This window comes from Aythya marila (genome assembly GCF_965140915.1).
Source record: "Aythya marila genome assembly, chromosome: 20".
Lineage (NCBI taxonomy): Eukaryota > Metazoa > Chordata > Aves > Anseriformes > Anatidae > Aythya > Aythya marila.
In genome coordinates, this window is record NC_139061.1 from 6,287,368 (window position 1) to 6,315,341 (window position 27,974).

Below are 27,974 nucleotides of genomic sequence, written 5' to 3' on the forward strand. Positions count from 1 at the left end.
CCACCCTGTCCCCAAGAAAAGAGGCCGGGGCGTGAAGCTCTGTCTAGTATTTTATTAGATTTCCGTTTCCAATATGCCTGTATTGGAAGAATTAGGAGACAAAAAAAAAAAAAAAAAAGGCACAAACTCACATTGAAAGAAACGACGAGAGAATCTAACCCATTCTACGGAGTGTGTCGCCAAAGGAAGAAAAATAAAAAAAAAATAAAAAAAAAAAAAGAGCACGATGAACCGATCAGAACGTGGCGGGGAGGCCCAGCGGGGATGAACCCAGAGGGGTGCAGCGTGGGGGGCGAGAGGGTCCTGTCCCCAAGCACCTGAACCACGAGCTGTGGGTCGGGGAGAGGGTCAGGGCCCAAGGGTGCCTTGGGACAGACAAAGAGCTCTGTGATGAGCCCTGGGGGATGCAGCAGGGCCTGGGGTTCTTGCCAAAGCCACTGAAAGATACAACAAGGGTAATGCTGCGTGATCTTCGCTACACTCACTAGCAGGAACCAAACGTCGAGACGGGAAAGTCCTCATAGGGTTTGTCTATCCCGAGGCTGAGGGATGCTTTCACTTCGGGTTACAGTAGAAGGAAAGAAGGACAAGGAGGGTTGGGTGTGGGAGTATTCAGAATGGAGCTCCTGCTTTTTTTATTTTATTTTTTTATTTTTTTGCCAGTTTTTCCACTAATCAGGAAAGCTTTGTATAAAAGCTCTTTCTCTGAAATCAGAGGATCAAAAAAGGATTGCAGGGTGGAATGTTACAATCTGCTTCCACAGCGATTAGTGTCATCAGATAGAAAGCCTCTTGGGTAACACAAATTTAAAGAACAAGTGTGCTGTGTATTCTCAGGTTGTCCTCAAGTGTAAGAATCCCTCAACACGTAATCAACAAACACGAACAAAAGTCAGTGCATAAATTCTTAGTCAAAAATGCTTTAAACTGAAGGAACTATTAGGTGGGGCCTCTACTCCTAGAATACTTCTTGAACAGCTATAGAAGATGCCATAAAACATCCTGGTCCCAAATTTCCTTGCAGATTAAAATTTAGTATCTTCACCTATTTTACATTACATTTGTTTTACTTCTGTTTGGTGAGATTGCTAAAAATCCCTCATCCCTCCCCACCCCGCAAAACCATCTGAGGTCACTGAGAAGAGCCTGCCAGAGTTACTGGTACAATTCAGAGCTTATTGCACTTAGACATGAGTAAGGCAAAATAACAAACTAAAAATAAAGGGATAAACTGCCCCCTCCCCAGAAACCAAAAGCCATCCTCTCCCTCCAGAACACGTGTTGTCTTGTCTCACACTGAAAACAGTTGAGACCCCAGCACATACTTGTTCAGCACGGCACAGGGGCATTTCAGGATTTCCTGCTTGCAGGAATGTGAAGGGCTGAAGGAGTCGGATGTACTACAGAATGCCAAAAAGACTCCTCAAAAGCAGCAATTCGCCCCTGTCTCTGTTTGGCATTCAGTATTTCATGTTAGTGCCACCAAATACAGAAGTGGAAGTGATTACTACTGGGAAAATAAATAAATAAAATCAAATATTGGGCCTTACACATAAGCAAAGAAATTCATGTTTTCTCATATGTATTTAATAAAGCAGCATTTCTTTGATTCTGTTCTGGTTATTTGATTGTCTAAAGCTGATATCAACATACGGATAGTTACAGTAAGTACTTGAGTTCACTGAATACTCAGAGCTCTTCATAACTTTTAACGGTATCCTTTGCAATTTATAATAACCAACAGATAACCCAGAAAAAACACAGGTCTCTAATGAGTTGCTTTTCTACAGCATGAAGGGAGATATTTTAGTCTGTCTTGCAATGGGAAGAGTATTATTGCTGAGCAGAACCACCGACCCAGGCACCTGAATGTGATCAGATACCAAGACTTTACTTGTACACCAGCTTTTTGCTATTCCAATTTGTCCAGGGCAAGTATTATTAGTCAAAAGAATTTCGGTTTTGTATGTTACGAGAAATCTTAGTAAATAAAGAACCGGGAAGTTGCAACATATGTCAAGCAACTTTTCAGAATGATTTTGTAAGACTGACACACACAGCTGAAGGACAACATAGCTACATGGGCCAAAGAGACCATGTACCACTAAATTGAAATTCAACAGTTACGTGCTGAAGGCCCTAGCATGGGGATGCCGCGTGCAGCTTCTGATCAGTCTTTAATTCTTGTGTGCTAAGACAGAACAAAGTAATGCCGTGCAGAAGCCACGTATCACGATATATTCATCGCAGACCAAGAACTCTATCTGGCTACTCCTGATTATGTATTCAGATTACATGCCATTAAATTTGTTACCCTGGGAGCAAGGGTCAGAGCGTATAGTTTTATGGAACAATTTTGCACTCTAAAATGCTGACAGTTTCCCTCTTCAAATAGACATTCAAAGAATGGTAAAGGGCTGAGCAGGAACAAAGGTGGCAGTTTATCCCAGTTGGAAAATAATAATAATAAAAAAAATAATAATCTAAGTCACCACATCACAAGACTATTTTAGCTAAAAATGTCACTTGGAAATCAAACAGGGCCACATGGAAATTGGTCTGAACACAATGAAAAAAAGGAGGGAGGAGTCGTAAATACAGCGATCTCTAAGTCACACGTTTCCAAGGAGCTACCTCCTTCATATACGTGCTAACATTGGAGTGCTTAGTACCAGACGGTCTATTTGCTCACAATATTAAAGGGCATCTAGAATTAGCTATGGGAGATTTAAAATCGCCTGCCGATTGGATATAGAAAGGCTTGATCCAGAGATGGTCCGTCAGTCAAGAGTGTGGATTCCCCAGGCCTTCCTGATGACTGTCTTGCAAACTGAAGTAAAGAGACAACAGGAAAACATTTTAGAACCACTGTGGAAGTGAAGCGTCCCACAAGAAGTGTCAAACTGAACCTTCATAAAGCAAATGTGAGACACTGTCACCTGTTCAGACAATGGCAATAAACCACTGCACCATATTTCAGCACCAATTCAGAGCAGAATTTCCAATACAGCCTGAAGCTGGCAAACATTTCAACTTGAGTAATCTAACAAGTCTAGAGGCTAAAGTACAGTTGAGTAGATCACCAAATCCCTTCTCTAAGAACTAGAATAAACAGGAAAGAAGAGACAAAAAAGGTTAAAGTTACACTAAAAGATTAAAATATACCTAGCGGATTTTAGAAGGATGGCATACATACATCTCCTTGTGCTCCCCACTTACCACCAAATAATCAGCAGGTAACAGAGCACAAGCAGAGGCTAACAGTCCCACTCTGGTAAAGACTGTGGTTCTTCCCCACCCTGTCCTTTCCAAGGAAAACTAGGATGGCATTTTACTGTTCTAGAAATGCAGCCGGTAACTCGGGCTTCTCTTCTCTACATAAAGGGGCAAATCCTGTCTTCTTCCCTTTCCTCCCTAATACTTCTGTTCCTCAACAGATTAAGATTCAACACTCTAAGCACTGCTTCTGTGTTATCATCCGCAATGAAATACTTGAAAAATAAGTCGAAAAATTAAAAATGGTCATTGCTTCTTCTTCCCTTGCAACATGCAAGTGTTGCTCCAGGCCTTGGCCCATTAGTAAATACCGTTAGCAAACAATGCCAGAAATACATTCCAAATGTATTTGCAATTTCTGAATGTATTCCAAGTATTTGCAGGCCCAACTTATTCTTCCTGGATTGACAAAAGTTTCTCTGCAGGTCATGGAAAGTACACATGCATTACAGTAAAAATAACATCAGTAAATCTACAAAATGTTGTAACACATTTCATATGTTCATCACTCAAACATTCATTTAGAATAATTCTGAAAAAAAAAAAAAAGAGTAAATTCACTTGTCAACCTGTCAAGGAAACAGGTTTATTATCAAAACAATCAGTCCCACACATCTGACCACCATAAGCTTTCTTATGCATTTTTTTTCCCTAAATAGAGCAATATAGAGTTTTGTAAAACACTCTTGATACCTACAGTGCACAAGGAAGAAGTCATGTTAGTCATCTGCAGCTGACATTCCTTTCACTGGATCCTTTTCTCTCATCTGAAAGAGGAAACACTATTCAAATATTCATTCTCACATGATGTCATCTCAAAATTTACCGATGTGGAACATGTTAAGCTACCCTACTTTATGTAAGACTGTTTATATCTTAGCATCACAAAACAGTTTTTGTGAATATGCACATCTAGGCACTATTTTCTCTTAAGCTGAACATCTGCAAGGGATCTGGAATCGCTATCCAGAGGGCAGAATGTACATGAAACTATAACAAAATATCTTGAGGCTTGAAAGAAGGGAAGGGGGCAGTGCAGGACACAAATCATGGAACATTGTACTCATTAAAGATTGCACCATTTGGATTTAGGTAAAACCTAAAAGAAGGTATTAAAGTGATAAATGAATCACTGACACTCACACCCTCATTACCTGTGGGTCACTATGTTTATTGGCTCAATAACGAATACAAGAAAAAGTCCATAATGATTAGAAGGAGATGCCAGCACAATTGAGTCATAGCCAATCATTCAAAGCCCAAGCAGCATGACCTAAATAGCAGGAGGACAATACACACTATGCTATGACAATGCAGCAGTCTTTTCCTCTCTGCTGTACTGGATAGAAACAGTTTCTCACACAACCCACACCTGCCCTGCTTTTCCACTGACCTCATCCAGCTGTTTCTTCGTCTCCTCCTCCATCCTACGAATGTCCTCCATAGTCAGATCAACCCACTTATCAAGCCAGCAAAAGAGCTGCCGATGGAAGTTCGTAAAGAGACGCTTTTCTTGCTGCAAAAGGAGTAGGAATAAAACACACAAGCAAGTTTATTCACAGCATAATTAATAAGTATCTAACCAAATCATAACAACTTCCAGAGATATGTACACTGAAGAACCAGCTCCCTAACCTACCTTTCTATATAGCCACGATAATTGAAGACTGGAGCTAGATATTTTTTATTTTTTTTATTTTAACAGAATACCTAAAGCCTTGAATCCTGACAGAAACACTATTTTTCCAAGCCTAGGCAGCAGACGGAACAGTGCATTGAAAGAATTAGTGAATGCTTTAGTCATTTCCTTTGATTTGAGGGTACTGTTCTGATTGAATAAAGCACTCTAGGTTTGGTTTACTTAGAAGATAGTTGGCCTGAAGGAGCACAAAAAAAGGAAACAGAATAAAATATTTTTAAGTAATCCTTGACTTGCAAAAAAAAAAAAAAAAAAAGAGGTTAGGGTTGCCATGCACCCACTTTGCCTTTCCCCTTCACAGCAACCTATGGAAAAGTAATCCAAAATTTGTTTTCCGCAGCTGAAAACCTTTCAGCAGAGGTAAGTAACGTGCACAAAATCCTCCAAGTTAGGAGCAATTTATTCCCCTTTTACAGGAGATAAACTAGACAAGATCGTTATTAGACAGAAGTATATAATGGCTCTTGGAAAGTTCTCATTAGGGAAGGACATTTCAGTTTTACCAATTATGGTCTCACATCTGATAACTTGGTCTCATCAAAGACAGCTTAACTACTTTGAAGCCAATGTGCAGCTGAAGAGACACTCATGGAGAGAAAGGGATTCAAGACACTGCTTTGTTCAGGGCTTTTGTTACAGATATTAGAAATCTTGCAACAGCATGGTCATTCCCTCTTAGAGTTCTCTTTAGATTATATCAGCAGTCTGGCTTTTGCAGAAGCAGTGCTATAATTTATCAATATTAACTGCTGAAGAATCGCTATGAACTGAAGTCATAGACATTTTCTGAGCATGACGCTGCTTAGAAAACTGCACATTCTAACACCCATGTCTAGCATTCTGCTGCAGTTTATGGGTTACAAACTCTGCCACAGAAAAAGCTCTTTTCAGGATACCAATTATTCATATTTTAATTTTCCAGCCATCTGCCTTTTTTTTTTTTTTAAAAAAAAAAAAAAAAAAAAAAAGCAAAACACAGGTTCTTCAAGCAGCAGACTGAGAAAAGCAAAAGATGTCTAGAGCTCTAGGACTCGCCAGAAAGATGCTCAGCTGATTAAAATCAGATAACTGAAACTGTAACTCTCCCCACAAAAACATCTGTCTTGCCACTGAGCACAATATTCCTAGTATATATGCAACATTTCATCACTCACAAATTAACTACCAAACAACTGCAATTCTCAAGCCGACGTATTAACCAAAGTAAAACTGAACAGTTTTACCTGCATACATTACAGTAAAAACCTGCAACAGCTGAATAACCAATTCACCTAATCACAAACCAGTCCTATTCTTGGATTAGCAGCAAATTGAATCCAGCTTTAAGTGACTGCATGCAGTATACCGGGCGTAACCCTTCGCAATATCACCTGAGGTAACATGACTGGGTTTCAAATTAGTATCTCCATGCAGGATACACTAAGAATGAGTTGAGGTGTAAAAGCAAAAACACACCTCATTTCCACATCTCCCTCCCACAAACAGCTCACTTACCTTCTGTATAAAGTTCTCAACCTTATTTTGCAGACCCCACCACTTGAACTTGACTGTTACCAGTTTGTAAGCACACATGTATGGACATTCTGTCTGTTTCCCCAGCTCCTTCTGCAAAGATACAAAGATACTCACTCAGGACTTGGGTCAAATGTTTCCAGGAAAGCAGCTCCTTCAGTCATAACCATCTTTCTACAATTCCTCACAATCGTCTTGCATAATTACACCTTGACTATCTTTTATTAATAAGTTTTGTCACATCTTTGCTCACCTCTTTTCCGGGGTATCTAAGAGCATGATGAAAGTAAACCCTGGTTACCTCCACAGGTGGACCTCCCTCCATTTTGAGAATGGACCACTACATCCTTCCTCTGATCACCATTTTTTCTCCATTAAATGCGTGTCTTTCAGGATCTTCACCATTATGATGCAGCTACTTAGTTTCCTTTAAAAGTCTTTTGATAATGTCCTTATCTAAAACCTTTTGGAAATCCTCGCAGATTGTATCAGCTGGGTAATCCATAAAATCATTGAGCCTTTAAAAAACTCCTCAAGGTTGGTAAAGCAGACTTTTTGTTACAGAAGCCATATACACTCTTCCCAAGCAGAACATATCTGCCACAGCTACTACTATGTTTGCCTACTAGAGATGAGACTTGCACACTTGCAGCTTCCCAGATCCAATCCAAAGTCCCTCTTAAAGACTGGTATCATATTTTCCCATCTAGAGTTTTCAGATTCCAAGGATTTAAGTGAAAGGTTAAACACTGCTGCTCATAACTCAGCATTTTCATCCTTGAATTCTCTTGGGTGAGCTCTTGGACCGAACACCAGACAGCTCTGGCAATTTCTTAGAACTCATTCTATCTCTGCGTACCACACTCTTCCATTTCCTTTAACTTGAGAACAGACCATCAGCTGAGTTCTGCTTTTCTGCATCCAAGTCAATCTAGATGTGTTACAAACATATCTGTGGCCCCAAGCCCCAGTATCTATACTTCAGTCACACAAACTGATATGGATCCTGAAGTCAAAACATACCTTCCAGTTGGGACCCAGAGGTCCACGTCCAGTCTTGACAGATTTAAATTTTGCTGGATCTTCTTCTGCCTTGTAATCCTATTGGATAGGCACACAAGATTAAATACATATTATCCTACTCTTATGCAGCTGCTTACTGTCACACAAGATGTATTTTTCTGGTCGGCAAAGACTAACCTCTAACTGCTTTCTCAAGAGCTACTGTTTTCAAACTTCAACATTAGGTCAGGCACTCTTCAAGGAAACAGATTTCTCCCCCCCCCCCCCGCTGTGTCCTAGATCTATGCGAAGAAGTTGTAACAAACCAATATGACCTTTGTAAGGACTCCTTTGGGGTAACACTATCAGAAGATTGGTAAACTCTCCTTATAGGTTTCCTGTGGCCATTTGTTCTTTGATAGCTGCTGCAGAAAATAGCCATGCTCTCTGGAGCTGTGGTATCTAGTATTTTTCACAGCACCATATAAGTATGATGCTCATATATAGCACACTAGATGACAAGCACAATCAAACTCAAAACTATCACCAAAAAGAAGGAGGCATTAGTTATGTCTCCTATCACATAGCAAACAATTTGCAGCATCCCCTTCATCCACACTGGGTTAAGACCAGGTGGTGTACTCTACCTCTACCTCCATTTCAATGAAAATGGGAACAAACTCAGATCATCATCAGTTCAATGCCAGAAGTGATAAACCAGTAGAATCTTCCTTGGAAGACTTCTGCTCCAGGTGAATTCTGCTTGCTCTCTGACAGCACTTAATTCAGAGCAATTTGTATTTGCAGGTATACCTTAGCACCTGCCTAATCTATTAGAAATCAGATGCCACTCATGTCCTACCAATTCATCTTTATTGGAAGAAAAGCTAAAATAAATACTAGATCTGTCTTAATGCCCAAGGTGAAGTTTGTAAAGAGGTAAGTTAACCGTAGTTGAACTTGATCAGAAATACAAAGTAGGGAAACTCAAACAATATTCCATTTTTATATAGATTTTGTTTGTTTGTTTTTAAGTAGAGTACACAAACATCCCTTAGCTTCTACTGTAGCTGTAGTGTTTCTTAGAACAAAGTATTAGCTACATGATTTCAAAAGATACCAGCTTGAAGCCATGGGTCAGTTTCAAAAAGAGAGGCAATTTAAACAAGATGCAGCATGGGAAATGCAGCACCATTTCTTGTTATTCATGCATTATAAACAGCCAGAGTGCTGTAAAGCTACGCATAATACACTGTCACATATACCATAAGGCTAAGCAACACATTTTACAGAATCTTGACAACGCTTTCAAAAGTGCTCTTGCTCTAGCTTGCTTAAACACTTTTAAGGAATGCCTGTCCTCCTTTTTCCTTCCTCTTACTTGTCCTGTTACCTACAACCATCTCTGTGAACAAAGTTCATACATCACCCCTCTCTTAGCACAAGGCCTCCCAAACTAGGGAGCTCTTACCCACCTACCCTACCTTGGGAAGTACTTGAGTCCGGTCAGCAATGTCTATATAAATAGCTTCTACGTTCTTCCATACATCTGGCTCCAGTTTATGAACCTGCAGTGAAAGTACAAGCCCAATGTAATTGATTCAAATAGAGAACACTCCCATTCTAAGACAGTAAAAACCAGACGGAGATATGCAGACCCACTGCTCACACCCAGAGAACACACCATAGTGTAGACACAATGTAAGATCTTTTAAAGAAGCAAAGGTGTTCACACAGAACAAGCGGTTGGGGACAATTTTATTCAACATATAAGAGAAGCCAATGGCTGGGAGTCCCTGCCTTACTAGTACAAGAAGCACTTCAAATCCAGGAACACTGCAAACAGACAGCTCTGCACAGCAACTCTCTAAGCTAGCAAGGAAAGCAGCATTGTGACATTAAAGAGATGAATAAAATACATGACACAAGTACTTACATTTTCTTGTGTTCCAAGATCTGATTTATGCCAGGTTTCGATTTTGATCAGGAAGTCATCCTTCATATATTCATTCTGTCATAAAAATAAAGCTTCTTGTTATTCTTTGGATATTTAACTTGCCTGATTATTAGGTACATAAGCAGTGGGAAAGACAACTCAAAGTGTTAAAACTTGACTGGGGTTTGACTTCGGGAATGCCATATTTAGCTGTAAACACATCTTGTTTTTAGAAAAGTTGTTTGATCAACAAATACATAAGATCAAATAAATCACAAGCTGTTCAGTGAAAAAAAACGTAAGTTCCGTTGTTTTAGTGAAACGTTTGGAGTTTTCCCCCTATATATTTGTAGCATTTTCTTTAAAGGAGAACGTCTGCCACTCTAAATAGTTTAGAAGGGGTAACATGTTAACTAGGCAGAAATTGCCTTTTCAAAGAGGATATTGTTCTAGCACTGAGTGCTCTTCAAACGAACAACAATATTAAACTGATGTGTTGAGAGCTTTTTGACACTGGGAAGGGAAGGGACACGAAGCACAGTTCTGCCAAGCAAGCAAAAAAACTTTCCATTTCTCATAATTACTGCGAGTAGAAAACGACTTCCAAAAGTAACCCTATCCTCCCTCAAGGGAGCAGAAACAAAAATACAGGCCAGTGAAACACTCAGCATGTAAAAAAGGAAATATCAAATTCAGAAGACACATTACTCAGAGGGACGTAATGTTACGAGCTAGCTTTCTTTCAAACAGTTTATTTGGGCAATGGGACATTCCCATGTGTAAAGCTGAGCATTACTGCAGTAAAGAAAGATCCCTGTCCATGGTTATAAATAAAGTGTTTGTGGATATGCCACAGATGTTAAGGGGGTTTTATCTACATGATCTTACCACAACAAAAGCTAAAGTGCCCTTAGCACAAGCTAAAGAGCTTCTTAAACCCAGAATGCTTCATTTCAGACATTATACATGCTTCTATGGATCGTCAGGAAAAAATAATACTTACTGTAATAACTGGTCCAAGAAATCAATACATGAAAAGGAAGAGATACAATACTTTAGTGAAAAAAACATACAGCATCCATCACCCCCCTCCCACTATCAGTGAAACAGGGACAGCTTCAGCTTCCCAGGGAGCTGCTGATACTACTGAAGAAAAAAACAAAACCAGAAGCCCATAAAAATTAGCTAACTTCGCCCCCTTCTCCTCTGGAAATTCTCAGACTTGAAGAAACCCAGAGGAGCAGCAATTAATTATGTACTGCCACTTCTGCTCTCTGGACTCCAGCCAGCTGGATGAGAAGATGGAATAAGTTTATTCAGCCGACAGCATTTTACCAATCCTTTCTCAGCTTGCAGATAAGAAACGTCTCCACAGTTCTGAGGCGAACGCATGCTGGATTTCAGGCCAGTGCAGACCTCATCACTCCTGCATGCAGTAACCAGACCCTCCGCATCTCTACTGCTCATGGTAACTAAACTCCCTGGATAGTAAGGCTCAATTATTCAACACAGAAAAGAAATTGAAGATCCTTTAACAGTCAGCATCTGTTCTACCCAAGCCATCCGAGTACATTAGCAATGCTACTCTACAAATAATGATGTCTGGAAGCTAGAGTTGAACTTTTCTGGTGTGTTCTGAAGTCTAACATGAGGGCTTTACTAAAAAGTAATTTTGTTTCTAAAGATACCATTACAACTTGTGATTTTCCAACCCAACATCCTGCAGACAGTACCATCCATTATCACTTATCATACACATCTAACTCTCTTAATTGCCTATGGCTGGGCCTTGGGCTGCTCTAAAAACCCAGCACTTTGAAAACTGCATTTTACAGAGGGCTAATTATTTAGATTGACGTATTGGGGCAGGGGGAGAGAATAAGCAAGCAGAGCTGAGGCTGATTTTTAAAAAGGCTGAATTTCATCTCAAAGAACACTTCATTCCTTTCTGCAAGAAAGAGTTTAGTTCCTGCTAGTCCACATGAAATACTGAATAAAGCAGCAGTAATTATAAGCCAGAGCCTTCCCACCTTCCCGTGACAAGCTGCTTTTCCATGACTATGCACCATAATTAGCAGCTGCTTTAGAACAGGTTCATTCACCTTCCTAGTTTCTCATCTATAGGGAAGATTTCTCATTTGTAGAGCAAACAAACTAATCTCTTTAGAGGTATCCATTAAAACTTAGATCCTCAGCTTGCTACAAATTAGGGCCTGAACTTGAGGTGCCATAACAGCAACTCCTACACATTTCAGCTGCAGTAATAACTTTTCAATTTCTTGACATTTGGCCACAGGCACCTCATGCTGACACCCAGAAGAGTGGAACACAGACCAAATTGCTTTTCTGAAAAGCATTTAAGTGACATTAATATCTAAGTCAGACTGCAGGAAAGAACCACGAAGACTGTTCTCCTTGGCACCATCCCACGGTTATAACTATCAGGCAGTCCTCACTTCATTTTTACTGTAGAAGTTATAAATGTCTACAACAACAATCTCATTTTACAGTTCACTCTCACAAAGGAGCAAAGCAAGGCTTCCATATAAAGTACATGAAAACTACTCACTACAGCACAAACAGTGTGCAGAACTGCAGGGATTTATAAGACAGACATTGAAGCTTCCTCAATCTACAGCACTGGTTTAGTAATGTTATATAATATGCATAGTAAAGTAATAATTGAGCTTTTCAGAGCCTGTATAGCAAAACGTAAGGATGACCATCTTGTATATTAGAAAATAAAAATAAATACTAGAATGCACAATTAATGGAAAGTATGGTTTTATTAAAACTCTAAAGGCTCTACGTAATGGCAAACATGCAAGTAAGCAGTGCTCCAGAGAGCAGCACACTAATACTACCTCAGTACAGGAGGGTACAGGCAGAAGGACCACTAATTCCTACACAGCCAAACCAGGTTTAGCTCTTAATGCATCCCCGTCTCTTAAGTTTCAAAGTCTAGTGAGCAGACTGAAAGCCATGCCAACTGCTGTGAGCCAGCGTGGCATTTTGTGTTGCGCAAAGATTCACACAAGGCCATCCAAGTCTACGACCTAAACACCTGAACACATCTCAAAGTAAAATGATAATGCCAAAGGCAGCCTACAGCACACACACGGGTTCTTCCCTCCTGCCCAGTACTAGCAAGTGAAGGTTTCGGCAACATTTCTGAGCTCTTCTTGATTCATGTCAAGCTGGCAGATTCTCTAAACAGATTTTTCAGCCTCCGCATAAAAACTGCCTTCTGCTCCAACCCCCACAACAATGCACTTTCTCTCTTGTATTACATGGGTGTTTATTATAGTTAAGTGTTTTTTTATTTATTTATTCATTTGTTATGCCATCATTTCTAGCATACCAAAACCTGAAGTTTTTGTCCACTGGGCTGGGAAGTCTTGTATTTCATTTTGGTATGACATTTTTTCCACGTAAGAATAATGTTAGCAGCATATAATTGAAGAATAAGCAGCTAAGAGTGAGAAAACACACTGACTCCATACCTTTATTTCAGAAATTGGTGGAGATGAAGAGGAAGAGAATATAGCCAGAAGTTATGTCTAACAAAAACTACTGGAGCCAAATTAGATCTGTTTCCGCAATTAAAAGAATTAATAAAAGACCTGTTTGAGTTTAAACCAGTTCAGTGTACTTCGTATGGAAATAAATTAGACACTTACTAGTTAAGTTCAGTAATATGCAGTAAGAAAACTGCATAAAAGTGAGACAGCTGGCTTGTAAATAACTTTGCTTCAACATATGGAATTATGTGACATTAAAAACTTACTCTGCAGTTGATGGCAGTAACTGAACTTTGTATTTGCAACATCCATTCCACTACATTGCTGTAGGTAATTTCACATACTGAAGTAATGTTATCCTCCCCCACTGCAAAGCTTTTTCTTTCTTTTAAAACACTTCATTTAAAATTCTCTTATGTGGCTGAAAAATACATCTTTCTATACTGAGTTTCAAGAACAGTTGGAATTTTTAAGTTTACAGTTCCCATAGCAATTGTACCTCTGCCAAATAGCAGAAAATGTGTCCTTCAAAGATACAAACAAAAAAGACAGATAAAAATATGACACAAGTGTGGAGGCAAAATCAAAGTTGCAGGGCCTACGTACAGCAACACAGACCCGAAAAACAGTAGTTGTGAAAGATTGTGGCTGATAGCTTCAGTGAGTAAATAAGACATTAAACACTCCAAATGGGTTTGACACTATTTCACCACTTTGCACAGCTACCAGGGCCTCCCCAGTTTACAAACGGATTCACTTCACACTTGTTGTATGATATTTGGGTGTCTGTGTCAAGCCTCCATCCCAAAAGCAACTGTAGCATTGGCAATTCAACCTTCACTAAACTTAGATCCCACAACTGAGCAAGTATGAACCACATAACACTTGCTCACATCCAACTGCACTAAAAAAAGACAACCAAGGTCTCCCCTCTTCCCCCTTTGCACCTTCCATTTGTTTTTCCACCAGGCTATGCTGCGCTGGAGTACATAAAAAGGCATTCCTCATCCATCCATTTCACTAGTGTTGCACAGTTGTTCCTTCAGGAGAACTGACATCTCTTTCTTGGTCTGTTCTTTTCCAATACTGAACTGACAGGACACACACTGCCATTCATTAGCAGCACATCAGGAAAGGATATTTCTTTCAACTCGGCAGCCCTATATTTTGCTTTTCCTGACCACAGGAAGGGCTTAGAGAATAGAAAACTAAAAGCTGAAACAATTCCTCTACTGCTTTCCTCTTTCCTTCTCCCATCCAACCCACCAAACCACAAAGAGAGACCAAAAAGCCAGCAGTCCACAGCCCTTTACCCACACGCTCACCAGTTCTGCAGTAGGGATAAGCATTCCATGCTTTCTCATGTATATTCAGAGCTCCTTCAGGTGCCAGCATCCTCACAAACGTTGGCACTTTGCTGCAGAATTTGGAAATAGGAAGAAAAGTATTGATGAGAATTACATGTAAGAAGAGTTCTGGCATAGACACCAAGACAGGCAGAACAACACCTGAAATAAAGACCCTAGAAACCTGCACAGTGGTGGAACTGGTGGGGTTCTCCTCACCACAGTACTATGGACTTCCAGAGACTGATGAATTGGACAGTCTAATCAACCTTCTTTACATAACAAAAGAGAGTGAAAAAAGAGAAAAAAATACAGAGGCTGAACACAGGTTGAAGTGTAGGAAGCCTTTTGATCTTCAGTCAAATACCGGGTAACGGAATTATATTTGCTTTGAAAAACACAGAGCCAGACTTTCTTGGGACAAGAGCCACACCTACAGGAGCAGGTGGGTGTTCAGTGATGCTCCCTTCCAGCTGTATCACATGCCTGCTGCTCTTATGCTCCATCTTACCTCCATCTCCTTCAGCCCTTACATAACTTGTGATTTACAGAGTAGCTGCAATCCTATTCTGTCTTCCTCTAGTTCCCCTCACCTTTTAACCCTGCCTGCTTCTGAGAATAAGATGTCTCACATACCTCTGTAAGTGGTAGATCTTGTGTGTGTACTGCCCACGCTCTCCATCTCTTTCGTAGGGTTCGTTCACCAGGACTTCCACTCCTTCACCTCCACCAGTTTCATTTTTACTGGCTTCTGCCACGGAGTACAGCTGTCCCACTTGATACTAAAGAAGTTAAAGACACATTATTGTGATAGCTATAATTTAGCACAATTTATAATAATCAGAAGAAGCCAACAGGCAAAAGGACATCCACTTGTGTGTGCAGATAAGTAGCTCATTTAATTTCATTTTGGTATAAAAAGCTAGAGCGGTAGTTAGGAGAAAAGCGCTGCCAATAACAGTTACCTTTACCCCTTAAATCTCAAGCTCAAAACCACCACAAATTCAAGAAAAATTAAAATGGATGAAAACAGCGCAAGGAAGGAAAACATTTAAAGAAAATCCAGTAGCCCTCAAGGCATACAGTAGTAAAATCCATTCTTTGTTTCCACTCTTGGCACACAGGTGTACCAATTGTTCACATCAAATGGAGGGTAACACACTGCCAGGCCTAAATTAGTAAACACGTTAATTTATCCAGAAGAATCCCAAAGAATTCCACTTCTTTTTTCCAAGTGTTTTGACAAAATGCAGAGTACAAGGGAAGGTAGAGAACTGAAGAAGAGAGACCGAAGATAATGGGCACTTGTACCACCTAATTTAACTGCTCTAAAACATAATCTCTTAGATGTTCCCAGCTTAGAAGCCCAGCAGAGTTGAGGATCTCCCAAGTGCAATTCAAAATAACTAAGTTAGGAAGCTTGAAGTTAAGGGGTTATTTGCACCAGCAAGCTTTCCAATGAAATGCTGCTGACTCTAAAGCTGAATATAGAGAAATTACTTTTCTTGGCCTTTATGACCTATACTATCACCCTTAAACCTCTCTTGCCAAAATTGATATTATAATCACATCAAGTCATTTCTCTTCACTGAGCATCCATTTCCCTTCTGAATCTAGTTCAAAATCTGTTCTGTGAGGGTGTCCAGAATCACGCCTTATCTCCCTTCTCAACAGTCTTTATTCCAACCCCAAACGATGTTTTGCTTCACATAAAGTTCTCACAATGGGTTTGGTTATCTAATGAAGTAACTGAATCAACTAGTGTCATAGATGACCACCTGGTCCTTGCTGCCACTGCACCCCCTATCATTTTTCCTACTATCTTTAAGTTTTGTTTGTTTGTTTGGTTGGTTGTTTTTGTCATACTTCCTGTTAGCCATGAGCCACCACTAACAGGGAGAGCACAGGGTTTCAACATACAGTCAAATTCTTACCTTTAAGATCATTTTTAAGTCTCTTAAAGATACTCTCTTGGCAGTATTAATTCTCAGGAATCACTCAAACTACTTTATGCTAGACAATCTCTTTCATAAGAAGCATCCCAATGTTTCACAGGAAAGGAAAGAGGAAAATAAGGAAAACATTCTCTCATCTGTAGAAGATGCAAAGACCAATACATTAATGCTTCTAGCTAAAAAAAGAGGACACAGTGGTCAAAAGAAACACAATGAAATGAAAAAAAAAAATCATGCAGACCTCTTTGAAGAAAAGTTAGGTGAGCAGACAAGGTCTGAGAATAAAGTTAAAGCAAAAGGTCAAAAGGAAGTGTTCAAAACATAACCAAGTACAACAGTGTCTAGAAAAGAAAGTGACCAAAACAACTGTAGCCAAAGGCACTACAGAGAGGCTGTCTGAAAGGGTAATCCAAAAAGAGTTAGACATCAGAAGTGCAGTGACTAAAAAAAAACAAACCAAACCTGAAAACAGCTACAAAGAAACGGAATGCTGCTTTAGGCCTTCCTCCTGCTCTCCAGCACAGGGCCGCACACCAGAATCAGCAATAGCACTTAACACTCCTTACATGGAAACCCGGGCTGGAAAAGTGCTGAGAGCTGGAAAACTGTTCAGAGCTGACAACCCAGAAATATTTCACTAGGCTGGCACGTCTTCGGCATTGAAGGAAGACTTCTACAGTGGTTGTATTTTGTTGTCAGAGCATCCAAAACCAAAACAGAACCCAAGTTCTGCAGTGTTGCGCACCATCTGAAGGTAACAAAGCCTGCATTTTTAGCACTGATTAGAGTAGATGATATGCCAAAAGTACAAGGCCAACTGTCCTGGCCTCAATTAATCTGGGGCAGGGCAAAAAGCATACCAGAGAGACTTAACCAAGTGCTCTGTACAGCCTCAAGTTCACCACAGAGGCACAGCAAGTCCAGCAGGTGGTCAGCTGGGAGAGAGGGAAGCCACCCATCCACCTAATAAAAGCTATCTATAGCAAAAGCAATCCACAGAGCACCTCCTCCTAGCTAAGAGCAAAGCTCTGCTGGATGTGTCCAGAAGGTCCTGGCCCAGGTGAAAGAAGCACCCCTCTCTTGGCTGGACAGTTCCTACGCTGTCACCAGCAGATTGGGTTTCAGTCTGGATTTTGGACTGCGGTGCAACTCTCTGCCTTCTGACATTTCAAACGCCACATTGCTTTCCTTATGACTCCCCACAGATGCCCCAAACAAAACAGAACACTTGCCTTCCGCCAGAAGAGCAAAACATGAGAGTTGTGAAACCTTAGAAGCGAGTTGATTTAGTAGAGTGAAAGCCCCACGTACGCTCGTACAGAACAGAACATAAGTAAGAGTTTGGCAAGGACAGCGCTAGAGGGGCAGACTGGCCTTGACTGCTTTGCAGCAGGTCTCAGGACAGGTCTCCAGGGGTACAAACTAATTCCTCTTACTAACAGTCTCTCATTCATTCCTTCTCCCTTTTAAACATGTGGGTCAAAGTTCAGACACTAAGAGGATAAGCCCTTTGGTTTGGCATCTTCAACATTTAATCTTTGCTGTTATTTCTGATCCGTTAATCACATTGATAAAAGAGGAAAAGGTCCGGATGAAACTGTCCCGATGAACAAATCCCATAGCATCTGCCTGTGAAAGTTCACAGGGAAATGGATTATGGCTCCTTGAAGTCCAGAGTGTCAGACAGGCCTATCCTTGAAGCTGTGAGAGCTCCCAAAAACCTTATCTCCTGGGGGAGTCACCCCTCTTATACAACAGGACAGCATACCTTCATTACACCTAATTTCCTTCAGAAGGCCTGATCCCAACGTAGCCACCTTCAAGAACAGTTACTTTCCTGAAAGCGGCTTTGATCGCAATTAATAAATAAGAGCCTTTTGTGTTTGGCAAGCTCCTTCCCATGTGAGAGGAACAAAGAGGCAGCACAGAATGTGTACACACAGCTCTAATCCATACCAGCATTTCAAAGTGGCAGCTGGCGAGACACCCACACAGCAGCTCAAGACCACGCTCTCAAAGTTGGCACTGTGCAACGTGATGTTGGTCAGAGAGCACAGGAGTAAAGTTTAGACCTAAGAGACAACAAGGTATTTAACTTTTTTGCTCCCCGTAGTGTAAGAATGTATAAAACAACAGAGGGGTGCAGCTCACAGCCTGCACTTAAGCAGGACCAGATTTTGGCAGAGTTTCCCAGCAGGAGACAGTTTGCTGTGGTCTAACTCCTACATCCCAGCCTTCAAGTTTTAGTCATCACCAGGGCCTTTCCTCCACTGTTTGTTCCCATCTTAGCAGTTACTTGGCTAACTGTTTGGTGTTGAGCTCCAAATTTACTAAGTAACGTCTCCCCACTACCTTCCAGATCACTGTTTTTCCTCTTGAATTCCTTACTCTTTGTTAAGCTGCACTTGTCAGGGGTGAGGGGACCGAGCAGAGAACCCCTGGCACATCTCAGGACAACACAAGACTGCCTCAGCCCTCTTACAATGCCTCAAAGAGGCAACTGTTTTCAGTCTCTTATGCACTGGCACCATAACTTCAGAAACAATTTGCATGCTGAAGGACTGAACTTTTCAGTCTTTCAGGACAGAACTTTTCAGTGTTTCAACTGAAAATTCCTAAGATATTACGGTGAAACCAGAAGTCCTCTTCCTAGTCAGAGATGCTTAATGAGCAACTACACAGCGAAGAGCTACGTCAAGTCTCCAGAGCCCTGTTAGAGTTTCGTGAGCAAGGAAATCCTTGAAAGCAATGAAGTCGTAGCAGCTGTTTTGTACAGACAACAGTGCAGTGACCAAGTGATGCACAGATGCATCAGCATCTCTGCAGAGGCAGGAGGATAAAATGATACACAAACCCAAAGAAGTAGTTATTTTCCTACTGAGTGGAAGGATGACCTTTCTTCTTAAGCATGCCTTTAAAGCTACAATATCACGTAAGCGTATAAGCAAAGACAAGTGGATATAAGAACTCTTTCTGCTTAGGGAACTGTTTCCTGAAACCTAGCCTACAAGTCACATAAGAACATCCTGTCCTTGAAAAAGCGCATCATGCAGGGAACATGGGAACAAATATACAAGTCTGGGGAGAAATCAGGTTTGGTCAAGTTTGAGGTCCTTCCACATCCAAGCACTTTAAGGTGATCTCTCTAACATTTGTATTCCTTCTCTTCTAATGGTGTTTATTTGCACTTCACTTTACAGCCTTCTCACTAGGTTACTCAACTCTCCGGAACTCCTTGGATCCAGAGGAAAGGAATACATTGTCTTAAACAGACAACCCCAGGGTATCCTCAGACAAGGAGGTTTCCAGAGATTGACAGGTTTATGTACTGCCTGAAACCTCAAATTTCCACCCAGGCTGCCTACACGCAAGGCTGAAAACATGCCTGGCACTGAACAGCCAGTCAGGGAGGGAAAAGAGCATAGCAGAGGACTCGCTTTAACTGGATGAAGTTTAATCCTGGTATCACAGAACTCGGAAAAATCCTGTGCTGGGTTCCATCCAATCTAACCCCCTCAAAGAAACAATCTGTAGACTGATGCGTTGGCTTTCTATTTACACAGCTCAATACTTAGAGGCATACCCCTGTGAGTTAGGGCTGCTGCTGTTTAGGCTAAAGTCTTCCATTTCCTGAGCTCTGGAGCACCTTACCATTTACCTGCTGCTTTTTCAAACACTTCCTCTGTCATTTGCAAGTTTGCATCCCTTGCTGACACACTAACGTTTATCGTGTTAGTCCCTTCTTTGTCAAGAACTTCCTCACACAAGTAGTGTTCAGGCATCCTAAAAGATCCAAATACACCTACTCGTAACACTGTAGTCAAAATTCTGCTAAAATTGCTTGAAACAGATTCATGCAGAAAGCGTATAAGCTACAGCTAAGGAGTAAGGAACAGACATCAGGTATTAACAGCCGCATTCCTGCACCAAGACAGCACGTAGACATGAAACCACTCTTTGGTGAGAAGATTAGATTGCCATCGGTGTGTGATGCATGTTACAGCAGACTGGTCCACAGGAACGAGGAACTCAGCTTAGATATTGTTTTCCTTTCTACTAGCCAGCCTCCTGGCTGCAGAAATACTCGACACCAAGTTCCAAAGCATGTTCTCTGAACAGAGTCCGGCATTATCAAAGGAATATGCTTAAAAGAGCACTGCCATGATGCATCTTACCACTCTCTGTGCCACAGTAGCTGCTATAATCAGGGGAAACAGAACTGAGTTCTGTTATTGCAGCTCTTCCTTTACCATTTCAATTTCTCATGTACATTGCCAGTATGAAAATTTAAAAAAAAAAAAAGGAAAAATACATTTACATAGACTCTACAGGAGTGGTGCTCAGTGCACAAAGGGAAGCAGTGACAAAAAAGGGAGGAAGGAAAGGTAAGCTGCAACTCCCAGAGACAAGAACAGGAATCAGCTCACACTGCACAGCTACTCCGTGGCCAGTTTGGTGACACAAATCACCACCTCCTTTATAAACTACATTTCTCCTTTTGATTAGAGCTTTACCTACAGAACAAGAAAGCTTTCTTTCTGCAAGATCTAGATAAGATAGTCTTAAAAAGCGTTAAGACGTAGATATACAATCTTTCCTTTGCTATACCACCCTCACAAAACAAGAAATTGCTTTACACTCGCGGACAAAGAGCAAAAAAGGAGTTCTAGGAAAACACAGGGCAATTTAAATTTGTATTAAAACTTCCTCTTCATGTTAAAAAAAGAAAGAATAAAAAAAGAACAATGGTATTAATCAAAAGGAAACTACACTTTAGAACAGTCTGACAAGTCAACACTTGTTATCAACAGATCTGAAAGTACTTTATAGGAGAGAGTATCAGTACCCTCAGGCTTAAAGGAATGAAATTGTTTGGCCAAAGCGACTGTGAAAGAGTAAGAACACACACAGGTCCCGGAGACAGCTATATCTGTCTCTTGCATTTTCCAGTTTTTGTTCAAATTGCTTTGATCACAAGTTTATTTACAGTCCTAAAGAAAGGAAGCAACAAGAAAAGGACTTACCTCCTCCACAGACACGGGCAGGATAACGCGGCTGAAAGAGAACACAGAAATGGAAAGTTAACAAACGCAGCTGCAACACCGAGATGGCACACTCCTCCCAGCGAGGACTGCTCAGCTCTCCTCTCCCCCATCTCTCCAGCATCCCTCTAGCCCTAGCATTCCTAGCACTTACTCTTTACTTCCAAGACTCCTTATGTAATAGCCTGAAGGAGAATCTGTACATGATATAGCGTAATTGCAATCCTGTACCAAAACTAGTGGTAATATCTTGCCACCCTACAAACCCACACAGAATCAAAATAGTTGCATGTTCCTTCTCACTACATCCTTTCAATAGTCACATCTTATTTCCCGTCAAGTTGGTACGGAGCGTTGCTATGTGCTTCAACAACTTGGTGCCGATTTGTCATAGTTACAAGTCACTGCAAGACTTGTTTATACATCCCATCCCATAGGAAGCAGCACTAAAGAGAGAAGTATATGGAAGGCTTCCTCAGCGCTGACTGCAAAAGAAGGTGTTGCCATTTCCATACATGAGTCATTTGTGGTTTCCTGAATGCCTCGCCGAACCAACTGACTGTGACTTTGGCAGTTTTTGCTCTCTAGACCAGAGATTTTTTTGAAAAGACAAGAATAAACCTGAATTTAAAGCTGAGAAAGATGCGTGCATGTTAAGGCACTTCGAAATATTATGTGTTTCTCCAAAACTAGATTTGTGTTCAACTTCTGCTTTCAGTAAGGGTGATGTTGAAACAGGAAACCAGAGCACTACACAGATATGAAATGGACAGAGTTTCTGTGGGTAGAAGAAATCCCATTTCTTTCATAACGAGTCTCAAACAAATGCGGTCATAATGGGATAAGAAGAAAGTCCTTATTATGGCTGAACTGATCTTCAGAAAAGCACTACTAGTGAAAACTGAAGCTTTCTCCTACACTAGAGGAATGTTACCAGCCAGATACCACAAGAACAAACTGTAAGAGAGACAAAAGTTTACAGATTATGCAATATTATTTATGACAGCAATGCTTTATGCTGGCTGCAAAGAACTGCAGAAAAAGCTACTGAGAACTGCAGATGAAGTTCAGCATCAACAGAAGCCGAATAATGCATTATAAGCACGCATTTTCTCCAAACACACAGGGTAACAAGCCCCAGACTAGCTATCACCAACATAAACCTTGGTGCTGTTACAGAAAAACATCTGAAAACATCAGTTCAGTGCCAGTTTAGAAATAAATAAAACAGCAAAAATTGGAACACAATATTTACACAAAAAAATAAATGACGGCTACGCCACTGCGATCTCTTGTGCATCAGCACCTTGAATGCAGCACACAAATAGTTCCAGTCGCCTCACCTCAATGAGGACACTGAACAAAAGGAGGGCAAAAGAGATTACCTGAGATGTAGTTAACTCGGTTTTTCACGGTGGAAGAAAGGACAGCGGAAGGGGGAAGGTATGGCAGGGTGTTATAGAGTATGAATGGTGCTGAAGAATGAATGGGGCAGGCACAATGACTGTTGTCTTACAACAGAACAACCCAGGATGCAATAACAATCATTAGGTAGCAGATTTTAAACCAATCAAGGGTACTTGGTTACATCATGTGTATTTAAGTTATGGGATTCCTTGCCAAACACAAGAGGCAATTTGAAAATGGGTTTTGATCAATTCATGGAAGTTCATATACCACTTACTGGAAGGATACACTGAAGAACAATCATTCTACTCCCTATTTATATATTGTTTCCTAAAAATATCTGCTAGAAAGCAAGATGGAAGAAGACCTTTAGTCCAATTCAGTATGGTATTCTGTACATCAGGGAGGAGAAAAAAAGTGGAGAATGGTTCTCCACATGCAGACCACCTCATCAAATACGATATTAGTCTAGTTAACTGGATAAAACTACAGTAGAACAAAAAGAGGGACAGGATGATAAATAAGTAAAGATGAAAAACCAAGTAACAGGGAAGAAACGTTGGCTTTGGAATAGAGTGCAAAAATGGTCTTTAGAAAACCTAGCATAAAAAGATTAATGTAAGCTAATGAAATTCTATTTAAGAAACTGGAAGTCACTAGATCTGAATATTACCTTATAACTTGATGTGCATGAACAGAGAAACAAACACAGAAGTTAAATAGTTTACAGTTTGTTTAGCCTAGCAAACAAAGAACGCGGGGGATGACTAACATTTATAGGCCATCAAGCAATAAAGAAGGAGGAGGGAAAACTACTCAAGAGCATCCAGAGGAAAAGCCTTCCAGGAGCAGCAAGAGGAACAAAGACACCTAACTTTGGGACAGAACTTGACCGAAAGACATGAAATTATATGATGTGGTTGCCTGCCACATCAAAGGCCTGAAAATGGTAAAGAACATTTAAGATTCCTCCTAGATTAAAATATGCCTCGAATGACAGCAAAGGGAAGTACAGCTGCAGAGAAGGTCAGTGTCATTATCGTCACTTCACAGGAAAGGGAAGCGACTCTCTATACTCAGATTCTCCTCAAGGTCTTCCGATGCAGTTTAAATCAAAATAGGGAGAGCATGCAAGATCTTAACCAGCACTTAGAAACTTTGCAGCTGAAACCAACCAAAGAGACAAAGAAAACCAAAACCAAAACGCAACAACCCTCTCACCCACGCACAAAACCCAACCATGCAGCTTATCCAGAGTACGGATAGGTAGAAATGAAAGATAAGTCTGAAAGATTGATAGGACATCAAAGAAAAACTTTACAGCTATCACTGCATAACCACCAGTGAAAGAAGCTGCACAGAAAAAGACAGATGATGCAGATTGTCTGAGAATAAAAGATGTGATACAGGCTTTTTGTTATATTGCTCTATATCTGTAATATCTCCTAAAATACCTACGGAGCACATAATAATACCCACTTGATTTAGTAGGGCGGATGTGACGAGGGGTCACAGCGGTGGAAGAACAATCTGCTCAGATGGCACACAGCTCGCCTGTATTTCTGCCACCTACAGCGGCAGGCAGGCAGCAAGGTACCTGACTGCAGTGCTGGGGCAACCAGAACTAAACACAGGCAACAGAATGCTTTTGACTATCCAGGTCACGCCAAAAGAAGTTGTTTCCATACGCTTTAAATAACTGCTTCCTAGAACACAAGAGTTCCCCAACAGCGTGCAAGATGGGCGACTTTTACATACAACGTCGAGGATGATTAATACCGAAACCAACAGCAACACAATTCCAAATGTGTTGGAGCCAGTTGGGAATCCCAAGAAATCCAAAGTCAATGCACAAGTTTTTAATGGGCAGTGGCAACCTTGACTGTCCTTAGAGCCATGTGAGGACATCTTAACAGAAACACAGAGGAGAGAAAAGGAACAGGACAATATAGCTAACAAGACTCAAAAGGTTTGCCAACCCTTCTGAAAAAAAAGACATGGAAGCCTGTAAAAAGACAGAAATTCAGTAATTCTGCTCTTTTAACCTTCAGTCTTAACGTCTACTCCGCATTTTCTTTTAGGAAGGAGCAGCATGTAAGACCAGTAGGTATACTGATTTGGTGAGGTAAATGATAATAACAAGAAAAATGATTTTTGGAAGTGATCCTTATCAAAATAGACTTTAAACTCAGAAGTCTGACAATTTAAAGTACCGACATTCCCATCTTTACGTGATGCTCTATAGGTAGCATAGCTCACTGGCAAGTGAGATTCACTGCAGTACAGGGCAACACACTGGAAAGTAGAAGCAGGAAACATACATGAATTTGAATAGAAATAAACCAGACAGGTGCTGTAAGAAGCAAAGTACATTAACCAACTAAATTAATAGGGGAATCTCAATGAAATAGATGTTATAGAAGAACAAATTAATTAGCTTTTCATGCATCTGAAACTAAGTGCTCAGCCCGTGCTTCTGTTTGCTGTCCAGTTTAGCACTACAGAAGGTAACAGTGCCTCTGTGTTACAGTGACCAGCTCTTAAATTCTACACCCCTATTGTTGGATAAAAATAGCACGGGTTTAAAGATTGGGGGGGGAAGTTATTCAAGCTTAAAGACAACTACAAGGATCAGCACAACCTTCCTCAGAGTTTTAATACTTAGATCCAAAGCACATCCACGATCTGACAAAGCAACTGCTACAAGGAGGACACTGTCATGTAGGTAAATGTGTCTGAAAGAAGACCTGAAAACCCACTTTGTCATTGGGATCAGAGCAATCCCTCCATAAAAGAAGAGGGGGGGGAAAAAAAGTGTTTTCTACCAGTCAGAAGAAGTTTAAAAGGCCAGGATGCACTTAGGAAAACCAAATGTAAACTGAACATCCGAGCCTTGAGAGCTGCCGGCAGAGCCGTGCAGCGGTGCGCCCAGCTCCAAGCCACCTAACCAAAGTGCACCGGTCCAAAAGAGCACACCACGTTAGCAGGCAGAAAGGCGCCGAACAAAAGGCTTGGGCACAGCGCTGTGACTAATAGTTCCACGCAGCTGGGACGGATCCGCCGGCCTGCCTGCAGCCTGCCTTCCACCAGAACAACCGCAGCAACGGCGCCCAACTCCAAGGTGAGGGCTGCGCACCCAGACGTTATTTCGGAGCTCTCCGCCACGCTGAAGTCCTCGTTGAGTTCCTAGCTAGAAACCACACGGCTAAAGGAAAGGACGAGGGCGATAAAACACCCAGCTTGTCATTTAGATGGGGGCAGGATCCCCGACATCGCGTCCCTGTGAGGAAAACCCCAACCCCCTGCCCTGGCAGCCCCTCTCCCGGCCCAGGAGGGCACCCCCGGGTGGGGGACACCCGGCCCCAGCCGGTGCTGAAGGGAAGGCCAAAAAGAGAAGGGGTGGTGGGGGGGGACAGCAGGCCCCAAACCGCCCCCCCCACACACACCGTGAGGCGCCGCCGGGCCCGGGGGAGCAGCACCGGGAGGCCGGGCCCCGCTTGTGGCCTCCGGTTCCCGGCGAGGCTGGGGGGGGGGGGGGTGGGCTCCTTCACCTCACGGCCGCCTCCGTGACCTTCACACAGCGCCCCCGCGCCCGTCCTTCCCTCCCACACCGGCACCGGGCCTTTTATTTTTATTTTTTTAATTATTATTATTTTTCTCCCTCCCCCCCCCCCACCCCACAACCGAACCCCGCCGCTCTTCAGAGGCCAGAAGCAAAGGAAAAGGTGGGGGGGGGGGGGGGGGGGGGGGGAGAGAGAAAGAAGGAGCTGCCCGCACTCACTATTCCTTGATGAGCACCATGGCGGCGCCTCCCGCTCACGGTACCGGGCGCCTCCCGGCCGCTCCGCGCCGCACCGGGACGGGGAGGGGAGGGGAGGGGAAAGGAAAAGAGGAGGGAGGGAGAAAGGGGGGGGGGGGGGGGAGAGAACCGGGAGGGGAGGGGGGGGGAGCGGGGCGGCGGGAGCAGGGGGCGGGGCGTTGCCGGGGCAACGGCTGCGTCACGGCGGCGCGCGGGCGGCGCGCGCGCACGCCTCGCGGGAGGCCGTTGCGGGCTTGGTGAGGGGGGTGGCGGGGGGGGGGAGGTTTTCCCGCCTCAGCGCTTCCCGCCCCCCCCCCCCCCCCCTTTTTTTTTTTAATTATTGAGGTTCGGCCTCTACAAACTGCTCTTTTTGTGTAATGAGGGGTTGGTAAATGACGTGATGTTCATGTGGAGATTTAAGGGATGATGCAAGGAGTGTTTTTTTTTTTGTTGTTTTTTTTTTTAAGGTTTATGGCGAGTCCTCGGTGATGTGAGGTGCGCTTGGCGTGGAAGATGACGTGAAATAGCTAAAGATACCTTAAAATGATAATAAAAAAAAAATAAAAGCGTGGGTTCTGTTTTGGTCTCTGTGTGAGTGACCTCTGTTTAAGGCAGGAAAATAGCTAAAGAGCAGCAGCTGTACTACTTCATCACTGCAATCGCACAGAGCCAGGATCACCTTTATTTGACTGGAAAATCAAGCACCATACGTCCAGCATCACCAGGATCGAGTGTGGATAACTGAAATGTGCGGCTTTTTCACTCACACCCAGCCCACCTCTGCTATAACACTCCCACCTATGGCTACACACATTTATCTTCACTACTGGATACCAGGTCACCCTGTTTGATAAAGCTTGACCTCTTTCTCAGCCTGCTATCTTGATTAAAAATAATAATAAATACTAATGCATTAAGATTTTTTCCTCAGATGAAGATTAATTGAACTCTGGCTGTGAGCTCCTACCTAGAGAAGAAAAGGACAAGGAAGCATTCGAAGTGCAGCCAAGCAATTTGGCAGACAGCACTGCGTAAAGCGCTCAGGCTTACATGGTCTTGTTAGGAAGCAAGCAATACTTTTATTATGTTCAGCCTCAAAAGGAAAACTAATGATTAACTTAATACCACATTTATTTTTAGATAGCACTGCAAGAATGCACATCACCTTACAGACACATAAAAGATGATGCTGGCCTGCCACAGGGCGCTTACATTTCAGCTTTGACAAACACGCCACAAAACAAAAATCTTGGGGACAGGAAGAAGTGGAGGCTGTCAGGTTGAAAGGGGGGGACATCTAAAAAAAACAGGAAGGGGGAGATTATTCCAAGAATAAAAAGCAAGTTGCAGAGGGTCAGGGAGAGGACAGGAAGAGGACAACAGCATGGAGCACAGCACACCTGATAAAAACAGACTGCGCAGAGACAGGCAGAGCCGCACAGGTAGAAAAACAAGCTGTAGGGTTTATAATTAATGTGT

At 42.0% G+C, this 27,974-nt stretch overlaps 1 protein-coding gene across 1 annotated transcript; it reads right to left on the reverse strand.

The window, feature by feature from the left end:
• Positions 1-37: 37 nt before the first annotated feature.
• On the reverse strand, positions 38-26,614 carry PITPNA (phosphatidylinositol transfer protein alpha). The gene is made up of 11 exons (XM_082776549.1): positions 26,478-26,614; positions 21,272-21,302; positions 14,929-15,074; positions 14,228-14,363; positions 9,426-9,500; positions 8,974-9,057; positions 7,511-7,588; positions 6,470-6,580; positions 4,670-4,792; positions 3,974-4,043; positions 38-2,830 (listed from the first exon to the last, which is right to left on the reverse strand). The coding sequence occupies exons 1-10, from the start codon at positions 26,495-26,497 to the stop codon at positions 3,996-3,998; spliced, it is 852 nt and encodes a 283-aa protein (XP_082632675.1). The 5' UTR covers positions 26,498-26,614; the 3' UTR covers positions 38-2,830; positions 3,974-3,995.
• Between the last annotated feature and the right edge of the window lie 1,360 nt (positions 26,615-27,974).

Bases quoted from the DNA above. Each gene is read 5' to 3' on its own strand.
- PITPNA (XM_082776549.1), bottom strand. From the start codon at position 26,497: ATGGTGCTCATCAAGGAATA. The intron at 7,589-8,973 runs GTAGGGTAGGTG...CCTATCCAATAG, and splicing joins GGACTCAAGTACTTCCCAAG to GATTACAAGGCAGAAGAAGA. The intron at 4,044-4,669 runs GTCAGTGGAAAA...TTCCTCTTTCAG, and splicing joins CGAAGAAACAGCTGGATGAG to ATGAGAGAAAAGGATCCAGT.